Source organism: Cottoperca gobio, chromosome 14 (genome assembly GCF_900634415.1).
Source record: "Cottoperca gobio chromosome 14, fCotGob3.1, whole genome shotgun sequence".
Classification (NCBI taxonomy): Eukaryota; Metazoa; Chordata; class Actinopteri; order Perciformes; family Bovichtidae; genus Cottoperca; species Cottoperca gobio.
The window spans coordinates 1388343-1407516 of record NC_041368.1 but is presented as its reverse complement, the minus strand read 5'-3'; the positions used below and the strand labels follow the sequence as shown (position 1 = coordinate 1407516).

At 40.6% G+C, this 19174-nt stretch overlaps 1 protein-coding gene across 5 annotated transcripts in view; it reads right to left on the bottom strand.

Moving 5' to 3' along the window:
* The window catches only part of ntm (neurotrimin), a 405184-nt gene that overhangs the window by 17600 nt on the left and 368410 nt on the right, over positions 1-19174 (bottom strand). For all 5 annotated transcript variants that reach the window (XM_029448070.1, XM_029448072.1, XM_029448068.1 and 2 more), the window contains one exon: positions 6418-6543. In XM_029448070.1, the coding sequence (XP_029303930.1) occupies positions 6418-6543 (126 nt within the window). The remainder of the gene's footprint in view (positions 1-6417; positions 6544-19174) is intronic.

Below are 19174 nucleotides of genomic sequence, written 5' to 3'. Positions count from 1 at the left end.
CCAATCTACTATGACTACCAATTCCATTAACTCCAACTTCAAATGAATCTTTCCAAGCATCCAGGTATGCGCAAATCTGGAAAAACTTTTATTGCTCGAAGGCCAAATTCAATCATGTGCATGTTCATTTTGGCTGCCTTAATGCAATGGGGCGTCGGCTGGCCGCCAGGGCTGACAAACTTTGCAGTCAGGTTGTATGGTCTGTGGGAGATACCGAGGATCACTTCTGATCCGCCACAAGCCCCTAAAGCCATCTATCTATCAAAGGTGAGGGTGAGCTGGGTCACGGCTGTGTGAGAGCCCCGGCCCAGCCTGAAATCATCAATCTTATGCACACACACGCACACACACACACACACACACACACACACACACACACACACACACACACACACACACACATACACACACACAGAGGACCTTTTTTTATTTAATTCACTCTTTTTAAGACCCCAGAGTACTTGAAATAGCTGGGCTCACACTGAATGGCCCCGGGCTAGAGGAGAGTTGCTCTGCAGCTGGAAGATACTGGAACAGAAGTTTAGGGACATGTTCTGCTCTGCTCTACTGCTCTCTCTGAGTCAGGGTGACAACAATGCAGAGGCACGCTGTGTATTCTTGCCCTGCTTGCTTATCAGGCCATCAGTCGAATACTGGAGATTAAACTGATAAGAGGCAACAAAAAAATAGAACTAGAACTCAGAACATTGAAAGTGAACAATCTGAGAGAAAAACAACCAAAAAAACAAAACCAAGAAGGACTGAATCTCTGTTGTTTTTTATCTTGCATGAGGAAAATCAAATCGACAGCTTCTCAAGCTAATGCTCGTCTATTTACATTTTCATCCCTAAACTAAAAGCCAATGGACATCCCTAAATTGTAGTTTTGTTGGTGCCTGCAAAAAGCATTTTCACTATAAATGGCAATGTACTTTCTCAGATATGGACTTAAAACAGATAAATAAACATAAGCAACCATACACTGCATACATTTTGATCATGAAGAGTGCTGAGATGAGCAGAGAGTAAAGAACGTCTTTGACTGGGCCTGCTGCTCCGAAAATGCTCTGTTTAACATAAAGATTCTCAGTCAGTTTGGTGTTGCACACAAATTCAGACTTGGTGAAAGTGTAGCAACATGCCGCACAAACACAGCAAAACATACAAACTTCCGCAGTTATCTTGCAGTATGCAGATGCGTGGCAAGAATCAGAGTTTGAGATCTGAACCGTCTCTATGAAAGATGAGTTTTAAGGCCGTTGCGTTGAAAAACACACCATGAACAAACATGAAAGATGGAAGAAAGATGCAAATAAACCTCATTTAAACTGTTGATGTCACAAATACATGGTGGGCACCCTAGGGTGGTATGCCACCAAGGCAGCTTGTATGGTTGTAGCTTGTAGTCCACATGTATCAAACATATTAACACAAGGGAGACTTTGTCATGTTGCCTCTTCTATACTGCAGTTTAGACATGGACATCCCGGACAATCATTTACTCTCATATTCCCACTTCTGGCAATTTAGAGTCGCCAATTAATCTAACTTGCATGTCTCTGGACTGTGGGAAAATCCACAAAGGCACAGGGACAACATGCAAACTCCCCCCAGAAAATAAAAATATATAAACAAAAGTGTTCGGCCCATAGTGAAGTAAAACTAATTTGACCAATGGATGACTCAGCTTCTTCAATCTCCTCCCACATCAAAATGTATTTATAGCCAATTATAATAGATTGCACCTTTAGGAGGTCTGATAAGAAAGCAGCTCTGTTGTTCACATCAGAGCCAGTAAGTTAAAGCAGCAATGAAACGAGCCGCTGGATGAAGTTAATGAGATTTCACAGCAATAGTTCCCAGAGATAGCTGAGTGGTTCAGTCCCTCGCCTCGAGAACACGTGTCGCCCCCTCCGGCCCAGCAGTCCATTCTGTCAGATCATTCTCTCCTCTGCTTAACTCACTAATTCACTATTTGCTTAATTAAGAGTAAAAATTACAAAAGGGTGAGAAGACTGCTCTCTCTCCTGTAAAACCTTTATAGGCACACTAGTTCAATTCAGTTTATGGTCATATTGAAATGGGATAAACATCTTCTGTTGCCTTCACAGGCTATTGATTGGCTGTTCAAGAGAATAGCAAATGAGCGGTTATTCCTAATTAAGCAAAGTTTTTACTTTCTTATTCTCTCAGATGGAACATCTGAGCACTGAAACAAAGATACATGTGTTATTTCCACTAGACATGAATGGTAAATTGATTATTGGTCATTATTAGTATGTTGTATTGTATTTGTCAGATTTATTTTCTTGGTAACAGTATGAACCCCTCACATATGACTCCCACTGTTCATTGTGTCTTCAAATTTCTAAGCAATGCAATGTTAGTTTGTAAAACTGTCAAACTCCTACTGTCAGAAGTGAAACAGGAAGTAGATATAGTCAATCAGCATGTCACAGGACATGGCACATTCAAGCAAACCGTCAGATTATGAGGTATGATATACCTCATAACATTTTAAAGTAATGATGTTCTAAAGGTTGAAAGCATACAATAAAGGTGCAAGGTGAACCACAATGGCTCAAGGGAGAGACAAAGGTTTATAATGCACAAATCAATATTATTTTTATCAACATAAAGCAGCAATTCAACATTCCCCAGACACACGATGCATCACCGCCTTTCAATGAGTCAGCGGTCCTCACTTCTCTGACTCTGCTGGTAAACACTCCCTCTCTTGATCAAGCCGTTCTTACAGATGCCATATGAGTACACAACATCACGTCCCAATGAGATACATGCCAAATCAACATGCAGTAAGAATCAATAACATTTTGCCAAAGTACAGCAGTAGGCTGTGTCACACATTCAATGCCCTTTCATAGGAACTGCCAGCACTTGGACTTGGCTTTACTCTCTATTATGCTCACATGCAGTGACTAACAATAGAAGTTTCAGATGGCATGGCCAGATCCAACATGCAGTTGCCACATTTCCAGTGAGAGTTGTGATTGTTGCTCTGCTGAAGGACAGAAAAGTCAGCAGGCTTAACAGACCCTGATCCCTCCCCTTTAGTCAAAGTGGAACTTGACTTTATGGGTTCTTGTTCCAACAGATCTGTTTAACTCCAGTACAACTGGCCAGGAGGGACATGAAGGGGAACATACAGTATGTGGTGCTGTGTAAAAGTCAGCTTTTGGTGATGGAAATAACCGGAATGATGTATTGATTCTACAGCCTAACTGATTACCGATAGTCTATTTAGTGTGACTCCATCAATACAGTGGTCTTCAGTTTGTATCATGGCAGTATGCAGATTTAAATCAGTAATATATGCCACTCAACCCATTTAAATGGACTCCATTTATACGCCGCTTTTCCAAATTTTTTTGGGATCACTCAAAGCACTTTACAACATATGTCAGCATTCACCCATTCACAGAGTCAGAGGCTACCGTACATACAAAGTGCCACCTGCTCATTAGTAGTGATAAACATTCACGCACCGTTGGCCATGGCCATGCCATCGGGAGCAATTTGGGGTTCAGTATCTTGCCTAAGGATACTTTGACAAGTTGACCACGGGGGCCAGGCATCGGACAAAACCCTCCTGAGTCACAGCCGCTCCTTGTTAGTTGTAGAGTGGAAGAAACACAGTTACTAATTAGCCTTTCCTTTTGAAGCTTGCCCTTCAAAACAGTGAAATCTTCACAAATACTTTAGGAAGCCTGTTTTTTGGGCCAGAAATATATACAATGCACAACAGTTCAGTGTTTAGGTTGCTAAGAATGTACAATAACAGAAGGGATGCCAGACTTTGTTGGGACTAATGTTTACCTTGGACTGATGTGCAGATCGAATAAATGCATTTGAGCTCTCTGGTGGAGGGAACTAATATGATGTGGTTAAAAGGCTGCAATGTCTGTAAATGGACTGCATTTATATAGTGCTTTTTCTAGTCTTAGCGACCACTCAAAGCACTTTACAACACAAGCCAGCATTCACCCATTGGCACACACATTCATACACTGGTGGCAGAGGCTGCCATACAACGTGCCACCTGCTCAACAGGAGCGATAAGCATTCACACACACTCACACACACTGTACCATCGGGAGCAATGTCGGGTTCAGTATCTTGCACAAGGACACTTAGAAATCATACACACACCCCGTTTCATTCTTCTTGTCAATAGATACTAATTCATAAATAGCTTTGTATAAATAAATACATACATAATGTTAGACAAATAATCAATAGTTAGACTATATTAGGTCTACATACACAGTACAAAATAATATTTTCTCTGATTCTTCTCTGATATGTATGAACGTATTAGAGAAAAATCTGAAAACCTACGAAAATTATTGTGAATGCTGTCAATTATAGTTCAAGGAAGGAAATAAATCGGCAAAAATCTGAAATGACAGGTCAGAAATTAGAATAGGCCCAAAACAATGAAATCATCTGTAGCGCCAAAAAAGCTGTATGTACTTTAGTCTTTTTCTACCCAATAATCTATCTGGAATTGATAGAGAATTTTATCGATAAGAGGAATCGATAATGATAACATTGTTTATATTTCCCATCCCTAAACGTCAGACGTCCTGTTTAATCAAAGACAATTAAATTGATGTTGTCTTGAAGGCATTAATTCAGGATTACAATGTCTTCTAGTTGAGTGTTTGGCCTAAGTAAGAAAAACAGAGAAAAATATGCAACATCTTTCCTGATCACCTAAAGTTGTAATTTTGATAAAAATACTGCCATACTGCTTTCTGTCATAAGAAAGATTAGTTCACTAAGTCCACTAAGCTTTTAAATTGGGTGCAAGATCTTTGGGATTTAACTGCTGAACATATCACAATGTAATAGAAGATAAACAAGAAGGTTAAGTGAGAGTAGTGGTGGGGTTTCAGGAAACTGTATGTAACCAACTAGTATTATATATTTAACAAGCTTTATTGAAAATACTTATACGAGTGACATTCATTGTGCTTAGGGAGGATTGTGTAGAGGTTAATACCTTAACTCTTCTGCTGCTATATACTTGTATACTGTAAGAACTTTCTCTGTTAGATCTACCAACCCAGTCCGGCACATTTTCCTCTTATCTCAGGTACTCTTCCAGCCAGAAGAAGTGTTCTGCGTTCTTGGCTTAGTATGCTAGACATACAGCAGCAGTCTGGGAACCTGAGACAGAGCTGAACGATGTGCTTCAACACTCACTCACTCATTAAACACTAAAGGTCATGGTTGCTGGAAACTCAATGTCACTCAAACCAGAGTGGGCTATGTCATTAAATTGTTGAAAACCAAGAATTCAACATGTACAACAGCATGGGTAACATAAATGCCAATGCTCATGTGGTGGATGGGAGACTGACTCAGTCATACAAAGGCTGTGAGATTCTGTTACTGATAAATGCTGCACAGATGACAGAGGAACTCATGGGCCCAATTCACAGAATGTCAACGCAAGTCAACAAGAAGATACTCCAATCTGTACAACACCTCACTCAATGGGGTCCCATTTGTTGTAGATATCAAATTCCTCAGACTTTTTACCATTTAACCAATGGATTGTGACTTGTAGCAGGTAACTGCCTTCTGGCCCTAAAACAAAGAAAACAAAGAAGTCCAACAACAGTACTTTCTACACAGCATGCACAATAATTTATGCACAACATCGCAAATAGGAGCCAACCAATGTCCACCCTCCCTGCTTATCTCCTCCCGGACAGGTCAGTCACACTTGTGTCATATTAACATTTCAATTCCCAGTTCCCAGCTACAACATAAAGGACAGCACAGAGGAAAGCAAAAAAGCTTTGACTTTTAAATATAACTCATTATGAATGCAAACATCTTGCCTGATTAGGTGAAGCATGGAGACAGTGGGATACAGAAGTAGCAGCGGTTTCCTTTATTATTCAGTTATGGATAATGGCATGAATGCCATTGAGCATGCACAATGCTACTATCTTGATTTTGGACATACCTGCCATGACATGATTGTAAATGCATAATGCTCCACACTGTGTTATTGTTCTCTGCTTTAATCCCATCATTCAAAGGGCCATCAGAACATTTACATCCATCCTATTATCCTAATTAATTAGTCCGATAACAACAGGGTCAGTTTACTTTCCTGTGAACAATTATGTTGTAATGATGATTTGGAAACAGGTAATGATGGGTAATAAGTGTAGCAAGAAATCTACCAGGGGTCAAACAAAGTCAAAGATGGGGCGATAAACATAGAGAAGGGTGAGGTAAAGAAAGAGAGGCAGAGAGAAGGACGGTGAGGAAAATGAAATCGGAAGCACAAGAAATGTGATACATTTAAGAGGAAAGTGTGAATATAGCAGAAAGTGGTCTGTAGCTAATTAATTATTTACAAGACAAACAAGTTACCTGAAGAGGAGATGAGTTTCCAGCTGATAGAAGGCTCTGGTTTACCGCCGGCTTGGCACATTAAGGTGACGTTGGAGCCTTCATTTACCACAAAATCTCTTGACAGGTTGATGATTTTTGGTGGTACTGTGAAAGCAAATGAAAAACGTGTTAATTTAATATAGGGTCAAGGGAAATAAAGGAAAACAGTTTTATACAACAAGTTTGTGTTTTTTGTTCTTTTTTTTTTATTTTTTTATCTAAGTCACCCTAACTTCTAGGAAGTCTACACACATTACTGGAGTAACCCTTTAAAGTCTGCGAGCAATGACTGAAATGCTGCTTTCAATTTACAAGTGTTAATGAATATTGTGCTTTACCGTTGTTTTTCATGGTGCCATATTTGATACAAACTGGTTTAATCCATTGAACAAAGTTAGGTGTGAGAATGGCAAAGGCCAATTAATATCAACACATTGAAAAATAAATTAAGAAATCATACTTTCCAAGGTTGAATTATTTACAACACTCAAAATAAATAGTGTATTTTTATAAATTGTATTGCAGACATGGCACATCTCTTACAACAAACCTAATGCGTCTTAAATCCGCGTTGAGTGGTCAACCAGACACTTAACCGCTACTAGTAGTGTTTGGGGATGTTAATTAATGTGTAATAATTGCAGATATTGCATTTGATTTGAATAATGCATTTCATTCACCATTTCCAATACAAATTTGGTGGGAGTATATTTCAGCCTTTTATCTAATATGGGCAATGTTTAAGATGATGACTGTAAAGAGGAAGTGCATATTATGTACAAATGTTAAGTGTTGGGATCATGTCATACCAAACGTCGGCTACCTCGCCTAGTAATCGGTATTGATGGACGCTAGCTCGCTAGTTGTAGTGTTGAGTTGACAACATTATACAATTATGTCAAAGTTAATCCTTGATCAACAAATCGATCAAAAGCGGTTTTGGTGTTTCTTGTTCTTTCAAATATTTTAGTAGAGCGATTAATGACACCTTTTCCCTTCAAATTCTGATGACAAAAGTGGCCACAAGTTCACAGCAAACTTCTCAGGGAAGAGACTTGCAACATAAGCACAATATTGGCATTCTGCTGCACACGCTTGTGTCATACCTGTTTTAATGTAAAGAATCATTGACGAGTGCATGTGTAGAGGGCGAATGACTCACATATTGGTAGTTAAAATTTGGTAGGAGGAAGTGGAAGATAATCCCCATTCCCTTTCCCACTGACAATGTAAAACAGTTTCTAATGAATAATGCAAGCACTTTACCAGAGCAGTTGTTTTTTAACAAAACTATTTGAATCATACCCTAACCTAGAACAAAACAGATATATTGTAACCAGCATGAAGTCAATATCCTCTTGTTCTGCACACAAATTAATAAAAGGAACTTATGTTTAATTAATGTGTAATTCACTCGTCTCTGTGTTTGATTATTTATGGACAAGTATTGCTGTTTCTTACTGAGCCTTGAAACCAACAAGCATAGAGAGTAAGATATGTTTTTTCCTCCTTTACTCCACTGACAGTCCATGAAACTGGTTAGCCAGCTGTTCTTGTCATACACGACTGATGACAAAGAAGCTCAGGGGCCTGGCAGGGGTGGAAAAAGGGGCATGCCACAGTTAGAGACTTGGTACTCTAGGTTAGGGTTTATTGTATCCTGACGAGGGGTGAAAGAGGCACTGCGAGCAGAACTCACACCAGGATGAGTGTTCTGCTCGCAGTGCCTCTGTCATATATATACATATACAGTATATATACATATATATACATATATAGCAGACTGACCTAAAAACTATGTTTTCCAGGTAGACACAAACATGACAAATGCATATTAATGTTGTGGTATGTGTGTTGCAAATTTGCCATAACAACTTAGCAGGCCCCAGGTGGTGAGAATCGGCAGCCACACCTCTACCTCGCTGACACTGAACACGGGTGCACCGCAAGGCTGTGTGCTCAGCCCCCTCCTGTACTCCCTGTTCACCAATGACTGTGCTGCCAAACACAGTTCAAACATCATCTTTAAGTTTGCTGACGATACGACCATCATGGGCCTCATCACGAACAATGGTGAGACGGCCTACAGAGAGGAGGTGAAGATACTGCACAGCTGGTGTCAGGAAAATAACCTCTCTCTTTACGTCAGCAAGACTAAAGAGATGATTGTGGACTACAGGAGACAGAAGGGGGGTGGACACCTCCCCATCCATGTTGGTGATGCTGAGGTTGAAAGGATCAGCAGCTTTAAGTTCCTCGGTGTGCACATCACTGAGTAACTCTCCTGGACACTTCACACAGACACAGTGGCCAAGAAAGCTCGTCAGCGGCTCCTGAGAAGACTCCTGAGAAGACTCCTGAGAAGACTCCTGAGAAGACTCCTGAGAAGACTCCTGAGAAGACTGAGGAAGTTTGGCATGAACACCAGCATCCTCACTAACTTCTACAGAGAAACCATCGAGAGCTTGCTGACGGGCTGTATCACGGTCTGGTACGGGAACTGTTCTGCTCAAAGCCGCAAATCGCTTCAGAGAGTGGTGGAGGCGGCACAGCACACCACTGGCAACAGTCTCCCGGCCATTCAGGACATTTTCCACCAGCGGTGCCTCCGGAAGGCACACAGCATCATTAAGGACCACAGCCACCCAGCAGACTGTTCTCCCTGTTACCGTCAGGCAGACGATACAGGAGCCTGGCTGCACCACCACCAGACTCAGGGACAGTTTCTACCACCAAGCCATCAGGCTTCTCAACCACAGACACACTCACTCACTTGCTGTCTGCACTAAATAAATATAAGTAAATATTATTATTTATTGTACTGCACAACCCCCCTTTTTTCTTCTTCATATATGTACATAAGTTTTTTTTGTAATTATTGTTTAACTCAATTGTATATAGTACTTATTTAAAAATATTTAATATATATATACAGTATATATATATATATAATTTAATTTACCTGATTTTGCTGAGCTGACATTCTGTCTCTCTCGCACACATTTCATTGTACTGTTGACACTGTGTTAACTTGCATATGAATATACAAATAAAACTTGAAACTTAAAAGGGTTACTATGTCAGTATTGTGTTTATATTTGGTTTCCATTGCCCTCAAGTGGCTGAAAATCAGTTCAAGGTTTTGTGTTTTTGAAATTGTCTACTTCTCTTATTTAGCAGCTCTACAAAATGCTGTGGAGGTCCAACCGAGCCAGGCAAGCTTGAAATACTGAACAGGTATACAATGTATATTAGTATATTATTCAGGAGCTCAGAACTGGGGAAGGCAAAGGCTGAACTGGGAGATGCAAGTCTGGCTGGCGTATCTTATTTTGTCCATCTTGCTATTACTCATTTTCCCTCTACAGCAGAAAAGTGGCCATTGCAATACAGTTTAAAAAACATATTTTGTTTATGGGTGTGACATCTCATTAGCTTGAAGGAGCATGATTGACAACACTTCTAGCTCTGTTCCTGGCACTCAGACCTAATGTCACCCTACACAGGGCTAACATTAGTCTCTTAGAGAGCCGTCACCCATGGAAACATCTTCAGAATCTGTGAACACATTTTCAAGCCACAGCACATTTCATTGAGTTCAAAACAATGCTGTTTTCCTTCAAATCTAAATACAAAGAATCTCTGAATGGGGTGAAATAATTTCATCGGTTTAAAATGCAGTTTTACTTGTTAAGAATGCCAGAGGATTACTGCAAGTACACCGTACATCTAAATTAATTCTCAGAGCATGTTGAGCTGTATTGTATTCTTTCTGCTGTGTAAACTGGAGCTGCTGCAAACGTGTTGATTTCTTAGCAGCTAGAGAATGTTATGGCTACTAGACTTTTTATCAAGGCATACTGCTTAATCAAGCTGTCTTTTAAATGAACTATTGGACAGATCCTCTTAGGAAACACCTTAACTACTGTATCCACAAAACATGAAAGGGATATTACTGTTTAGAATTGTGCAGCATGACAGCAAGACAGCATGTGCAGTCTTTCACCAAGCTCTGTAAAATATATCTCTGGAAGAATAGTTTAATTTCCAGGTTCACATGCAGCAGTAACCAAGCAAAGGGGTAACCTTTTTTCCAAAGCATTTCACATAAATAAAAGCCAGCTTTAAGGAAACAAAACTATCAGTTATTTCAAGTATTTTAGATGACGTCAAACAAACTTTTGAAAAAAATCTTCTCCAGTGCTAAAATGTATACAGCAATTTTAAAGGAGCACAGAGCAAATTGCCTCTGAACAAGCAAAGGATCGATCTATAATACAGAGCACTCTGTTCAGGAAAGATATTACCAAATCCATTGAGAGAGCTGCTCCAAGGTGAAGACAGATGGTTACAATCAGGAGTGTAAACCTGCATGTGTGGATCACAACCTTTGCTAAGCTCTTCCATGTTTATAGATCACTCAAAAGAACCACTGAGACAAAAGAGCTACTCCTTTTTAATAAATAAATATCCATAGAGATTGCACACAACATTAAAAAAATAGATAGAAAACTAAAAAACTAAACGCAAATGAGCTGCCAATTATCCCCTTAGCTCCTTTAAACTAACATTACTTGAATAACTTTAAAAAGGAATGGTTAAATCTCAGTGTTTGTGCTGTCAATGGTATATTGAAAGACCGTTTTATAGAGATACTTAATCTGTAATAATAATAATAATAATAATAATAATAATAATAATAATAATAATAATAATAATAATAATAATAATAATAATAAAATGATATAGCACCTTTCAAGTGCTTTACAATAAATCCTGATTTAAGTAATAAAGATGCCGATGTTAAGATAAACAGGATAAAGTCATGACCCTCCTCTTCCTGTCCACCCTCTGACTTTTCTCTTGTCCCAGTGCCCTCATTCCCTCTGTCCCCGCCCACCGGTTTCCTCTTACTCCTGCAGTATTTAAGTACTTAAGTTTGTGAAGATTTGTCATTTGCATTTTGAGGTATAAATAAACCAGACCTTGCCCCTAAAGAACATTTTAGTTCCCAGTTAGGGAACATACATCTATCTTAAAGGATCAGTTAAACATATGTAGTGTGTCTGGAGTGTATTTTGTAACTATCTTTGGAATATAATCCACTTTATTTGACGGACTTTTGAAGCCCAAGACTGTGGATTGTGTGCCCTACCCCACTCTCTGCATTTGCATTAAAAATCTATAACCAAAAAAAAACTATCTTAATGTTACTTTATTTTGCTAAACCCAGGTTAAATTAAATGACAATGTTTTTTTGGACATCAACTGTCAACATTTTTAAGAGTCTAGCTTAATACAATATATGTGCATGGCAACTACACTATGGTTCATTTTAGATCTTAAGGCAAATTAACTATGGTTAGGTGAGGCAATATAAATACTTGGGCAATAGAAGGGAAAGATCATTGTTGCCGTTAATTGCAGGGCTACATCCATTCACTGTATTTCAGAAAGCTAAGGGCCCGGGGACCGGACATTTCCCTGAGCTATTATTCTCGGGATGTAAATTGACCCACTCGACCTCTCTCTGGCCTTTAATTTGTGTTTATTGGGTAGCATGTTTAATATACACTCCAGATATAACTCATATTTTTCTCAAAACAAAGGATAAGAAAGATCTATGCTCCTCACCATGGAGCGAGGCTAAGTTTTACAATGGGGGAGCAAACTTCTAATGACTACTATCATGTGTAACGTAATGGCACAGACAGGTGTCCTATTTTGTGAAACAAAACATACAGAGACCTTCTATTGTGGCCGTTAGTGGACTTTGTCGCGCTGTTGTGTGGCTATGATGCGCGTCTATGGCGCATGCAATAACCAAAGTGTCTGCTAAACGAAGTCCGGCCATGCACCCCCTCGGATCCTCAGCAACACACAAGTGTGAAGTATATCGGTTGGAGGGTTGGTGAGATCATCGAAACTCAGACACACACACACACACACACACACACACACCTATACACACACACATACAGAGACTTCTGTCATTATAGTATATAGTATATCTTAGAACTCAGAAGAAATGCCTGCTCTTTCTCCTCTGTTTCTCTCCTGTTTTCCTCTCATCTCTGTACGTTTTTGAAGGAGATTCGTAAAGCCCCAGATCTTTTGGTAAAGTTTAAATATTGTGAAATGCTTGTCAGTGTTGTATTAATGTATACTTTAAAAACATTTAGGTAAAGTTATTACAAACATGTTTATCAACAGTAAAAGCAAAAAAACCTTTGTGTTTTTTATTAATTGCTTGATTCTGATGTGACTAACTTCATAAATGAATTTCAATTATGTTTTTGTGAGGTGTATTAAGATTCACATTCAGGCACTACTAATTTTATAAAAACATATCTGAAGATGTGTCTGTATTCTCAGGACGTAACACATGTCTCAGGACATCTGAAGACATAGTTGATGTCTGCATATAGCTGTAATGATCTGGATGATCCACACTTAGATGTATTTCCTGAATAAATATTGTTCTCATCTTTTTTTTTCTAATTTCTGACAGATCTGCCAAAGCTATATTTTTTTATTTCCATTTCAAAGTAACGAGGACACCTCTCTGTTTTGACATTTGAGGATCATCAACTAAAATCCTATGAATAAAGCGTCACCAGTGCTTTAACTTGTTTCAGTCACATCAGACTTGTTTGTAAAACAGAATCTCTATGAATAATTTATTAGATGTCAGCTTAATCCCCATTTACCCTTCATGAATGACAAAAGCATACAGCAAGTGTGTCAGCTTTGCTTTTGTTTAGCTGTGGTGCAAGAGGCCAAGGCTGAACCACTGTTTAAAAATGAAAAAACAAAAGGTTGAGTTTCAGATTTATGCCATATTAGCTGTCAGGTTGGAAATTCTTGAACATTTTAGGGGGTGGTACAGCTAATTATAATATACTGTGAATAAAGTGAAATCCTTTTGTTTATCCATGTTTGCTATGACAAGGTGATGGTTTTAAGTCAAATGAGTTTACTGAAAAACCAAGACAAGTGTGCCATGTATCTTCAAGAGGGCGTCGTAGATGGCTGCCGCATCTCAAGCAACTCTCCAACTCTGCATTTTTATTGTTTAACTTTGTTGTTTTTTTTTTACTTTTTTTGGGGCATTAAGAACTGTAACATTATGGTTTTCACAAAGACATTGCTTGACCCTATGATCCCGAACATCTCCATGGTTCCACACGGATTCTCCATTTTATCACCAGGACCGTACAAACAACTCCTGAAAGAGCAAGGAGGGCTTCATGTTCAACAACAAGTGGTGCTCAGATGTGGAGATAATATCTTCTGACTGTTCTCCCAATTTAGAGCGCCATATAATCGGATGGCGGCCTTTTTATCTGCCGAGTAAATTTATACCGGTTATGTTTACAGCAGTTTCCCGTCGCACAACTGACTATAAAAGGACAACGGGCGGTACTAAGGAAGTGTCTGCATCTCTCCCAGATTAATTGAACCATTTTCATGCACATTTTGAGAGCTCCCCAGCTGTGGAGGTACAGAAGACTCAGGATCCCTGCCCACTGGTTTTAAACAGAACAGATGTGTGCAGATCATTCAAAAGGATTAACCCACACAAGGCTCCTGGACCTCACAACATCGCTGGCCGTGCTCTCAAAGTGTGTGCACATCAGCTGGTGGATGTTTTCACAGACATTTTCAACAGCTACAGTCTGTAGTGCCCACATGTTTTAAACAGTCTACCATCGTTCCTGTCCCCAAAAAGACAAAAACATCTGTCTGAACGACTACCGCCCAGCTGCACTCACCTCCATCATCCTGAAGTGCTTTGTTAGTGCTGTTAGTTAAAACCTACATCACCTCCTCCGTCCCTGAATCACTGGACCCTCTGCAGTTTGCTTACAGAGCCTTTGCCCTCACCCTCCACACAGCCCTCTCCCTTGGATCACAGGAACACATCTGTTAGAATGCAGTTCATCGACTATAGTTCATCATTCAACACCATTGTGTCCTCCAACCTCCCGGCATGCTCCTGCCCATTTCACCTCGAGTCAAGTGTAGTTTTGTCCCGTGAGTACATTCCAAATTTTAATTTGATAGTAAGCAGGAAATCACCGCATTGTGGCTATTTGATGTATTCTGCCCCATGGTGGCCACAACGGAAGTTACGGATATAACTACAGTTCTATGAATCTTGAATGACAGCCAGAGGCAGTGCTTAACGCTGATTATCTTCCATCTTGCGCATGTCAAGTATTTATATCAACAAAGTCACGTGTGACCTCAAATGATCCCGCTGTTGGTAAGTGTTGGTAAGTGTTGGTAAGATCAGAGGAATGGGTGGAAAGGCGTAAAGAAGACCCTGATCCAGAGGGCTAGACTTCTCTGTCAAGGAGAACCATAGAGGACAGTGTGTTGTCATCTCCGATGCAAAAGGATCTCCCTCTGCCCTGCTGAAGAGCCCCCAGGCACTGTGCACCACTTCTGGGTGAAGGCGCCACTCCCCTGTTGGAGGCTTGTGACGGAAGAGGAAGTTCGAATAGTTCCGCTCTCCTGGTAGATACATTTCCCATAGGCTGGTCAGGCAAGGGGCTACCCACGTCAGAAATGCCTGGGAAACCTCGACAAAACCGTGCGGATTTGATGCTCCCCTAATGGTTTATATGAAAAACAGTCGTGGTGATATTCGAAAGGACAAGCACATGCCTCCCTCTCAAGTATGGTAGGAAGTGGTAAGCCCGTAACTCTAGCACATTGATGTGCTCTGCATGACCACTTTGCATGACCACTGGCCCCGAGCTGTCCTGTTCTGAAACACTGCACCCTATCCAGAGATTCTAGTATTCGTGGTAACAGTCTCTCAGTGGAAAGGAACAGAGCCCATGGGCCCGCATCTTGGCAGATACGTCCTCTCCCTCCATGGGGATAGAGCGAAGAGGCACTGATGTGACACCCTGATCTTCCTGTGTCTGTGCAACTTTACGTCAAAATGAAGGCTGTTTAGCCATCTCTGCAGGAGGCACAGTGACCATAAGCCCAAGGGAATGACAGCTGAGACAGCTGTCAACTTGCCCAAGAGGCGGAGAAACACAATATGGGGCAAGAACCTGCCTCCTCAGAAGAGTGGAAGAAGTTAGACAGTTCGACAGTTAGTCCCCCAAAAGCAAGCAGGACAGTGATGGTAGCGGGCCGGCCTCTCAGTAGTGCGTTGATGCCCACGGTGGTTGCTGGGGTGAGCTAATGGCTGGGGGCAGCCTCAGGGGGGGAGATGTGGATCCCCCAGGCCTGCTGGAGGCGGAATATACCTGCCAGAGTGCGTCTGAAAAAAGCACTAGCTAGCATTGATTCTGACTGCCGTACATCCAGCTGCAGGCTAGCCAGTGCCATGTGAATGATGGCCCCCCTTGAGTCGTCTTCTGCCCCATCTGAAGAACATCGAGCTGAGTTACAGGAGCCAGGCCCAGAGGCATGGCAGGGCTCCTCCTCGTCATACTCATTAAAGTGAGTGGCTGAAGCTGCCATTGAGACAATATTCTCCTCTGAAACCAAATCAGCCATGGGTGGATTGGGTGCAGCAGCATTCTCCGCATCAGCAACAGAATGGAGAGCCAGGAGGAGTGACTCCATCTGGGCCAGATTAGCAATTAGCATGTCCATCCAAGAAGACAGTTTGTCATACTTAGCCTTCTTCTTGGGCGGAGCACCCGCAGTCTCTGCGGCCCGACGCATAGAATGGATAGGTTGGGCTGGAGTCAACTGCTCAGACATGGGGAGGCCAGCTTCACCCATCAGTTCCAACTCGGCAAGCCTAGCAACCCTCACCGCACAAGGTATAATGGGTAAATTCATGCATTTTCTATCTGCAAGAGTTGAAGCTTTTAATTGGTGATCCCAGCTGACATTAGGCGAAAGGTTGTGTAAACCCTTGACATTCGCAACTATGGGCAATTACCTAACCTGCATGGCTTTGAACTGTGGGAGGAAAACAGAGCACATGGAGAAAACCCAATGCAGGCACAGGGAGAACATGCAAACTTCACACAGAAGTTAATAAGATATGAATGTCCAGGACTTTCTTGCTATGAGGTGGCAGTGCTACAGTAAATGCTAACTGCACTGCCTTGCACAATCAAATCCTGAAGATAATTGTGTGTATGTCTAGGATCAGGGCTGACGAACAAAAAGCAAAGTGAAAGCTCTCCTTCAGATAGGGCTTCACCCACCCACTGTAAACTTTTTTTTGCTGAGGGCTCACTGACATCTTTGATAGGAGTTATGAGGTGAACAAAGGTATCAGAGTCGTATCACTTGTGTTGTGGACATCTTTCCGCTCGATTACCAGAGTTCAATTCCTTGTCTAACCCACCCTGCTGTGAACTCAAACATCAGCTTTGGGGCTTCTGTTTTGTAGTTGACTCTGACCTTAGAACTCACATACGGGGTGAGTTTATCCAAACAGCACAGCGTGGACACTGATGACATGCTTTGGCAGAAGGATTAATGCATATACTGTAACTGTAATTCATCAATGCACTGGACACACATCTCTCTCATTATTCCACAATGCAGAATTTTCAAAAAGGACACAAAAACTGATTTATTGTGTTGTGTCACTTTCAACAAAGGCTGACTCTTCAAAATCACACAGTAATTACAGTCATGTCACTATTTATTTTAATGAAATACTATTGGAATTTCAGTAAAGGCTAACACAAGGCTTAACTTAGAATTAGAGCAGGTCCTATCAGTGTGCTACAAATGTGGAGATGGATGATTTATATACTGTAATTATTGTTCTAAATGAGATATTTCCCATGGTCAGAAAAGCCTCCCTTGAGGAAAACATACAACCATGTATTTATATATTTATTAAAAAGATACAAATATTTTTGGCATATCTGCTATATTAGATTGCGACAGGAAAGGCCGGGGAGAGAGGGGGGATGACATACAACAAAGGGCCCAGGCTGGGGTCGAACCCGGGCCGCTATCGTAAGCAGACCGCCTCAAAATGGATTTAATTTAAACATGATTTTATGCAGTATAGTTTAACAGTGAACAAATAATATCAAAGTGTCTACTGCTAGTGTATACTTGATGGATATTAAAAGGGTAACTGTAATGTGATCTCTGTTTTCCTCTCTTGCTTTATACCATTTAATGTCGTCACATATTGTATGTTTTTTTACAAACACATTTCCAGTAGTCTCTAGATATTTTGTTGATAGTTGCCTAGCAATAAGTAATGTAAGGTTACACAAGAGCTTTTAAAGATTGTAACCCTACAGTCAATCTGAGGTTATGATCTGCAATGGCAGTAATAGAGCCTGACAATGAGAATTTCACTTAAATATTGTCTGTTATGGGTCTACTGCTCAGGCATATCACTGTGTAACCTTGTTTTTATTCTAATATGTCCTGTTTGAAAATAAAAAAATGTAAACTTCTGTTCACAAATATTATCTATTATGACCCCCCCCTGCCCCCACCCTCCTCTCCCAAACAATTAGAACCTGATTGTGGCAGTAGAGGAAATGTCAAGGGATCACCAAAGTCATGAGGATCTATCCTTTGCTACTATTGTGTCAATCCATCCAGTAGATGTTGCGATCTTTCACAGCATAAGTTTAACTGTTGACATCAGGAGATTTCATGGAAATATTTTATTAGATATTTCAGTCTGAACCAATGTGTTGGATGAACAAACAGACACCATCATCCTCAGGCTCCACCACACTTTATAATACAGTTAGAGTTAAAGAAGCTTCCTGTGTGGGCTGTAAAAAAAAAGAAAACTTGCAATAGACTATCCTGGAGGGCTTCTACACTACCTGCTACAAGACTGGAGACCTGGGAGATGGGCTTCAGTCAGGTGGCAAATATTAAATTCCTTGTGTTGTTTGGCAGAGAGGGGCAGCAGCAGCAACATCACATACTGTACAGTTCCCCACACATTGTATTCTGACCTTTTCTGTATATGTATTTCTCGGCTGCCTCTATTAACCCACTTTTCTCCTACTGTGCTGTCACCAAGGCAACTGTGAGTTACGACTATATTCAAGTTTTGGTTTTCACCCAAAGTTTAAGCTTTTTTATTGTATATAGTGGGAAGATGTTTACACATGGATCATGTGCACATGGCAGTAGTTGCAGTAACCTTTAACTTGTCATGCAGTTTCTTAGAGCATCTAACCAAACAAGTAATGTACAGTATCTGGCACCGAGAACCCATAATGCATTTCTGGGAAGAAAAAAAGCCTTGACCCTTTGACCCTTGACCAAAGTGACACTGACGAGTTGTTCATGCCTAATAAGGAAACAAGAAAAAAAGCTTGATGGCACACTGAGTCATACTGTAAGCCTACCGCCAGTTGTTTTTTTGGTTTGGTCATTTTACGTCTTCTTTTGTCTTTTGTGTGAAGGATGTTGAGATCTGGAAAGGTGCTAAAGACTGGCATCCAATTTCATGAGTATCCTGACTCACACAGGTTTGCACATGGGACTGGACAAAGAGGCCTGTGCAGTTTTCTTATTTTTCTTAAATTAAAGAGAATGAGGACCATTATTGAGTCGTAAGTTCTGTCCTAGGATAAACTGATGAATGTTTTTTGTTTCCTCGCACAACATGTGGGGTCTAGGTCCAATCTCCAGTTCAAGGTTCTCTAAACTACTGTGGGTTACTCTCTACTGAGATCTTATGTCTTGTAAATAATTTATGAAGTCATCTAAATCAGGCACCGCCGCTTGACATCAGAGGAGTTATTGTGAT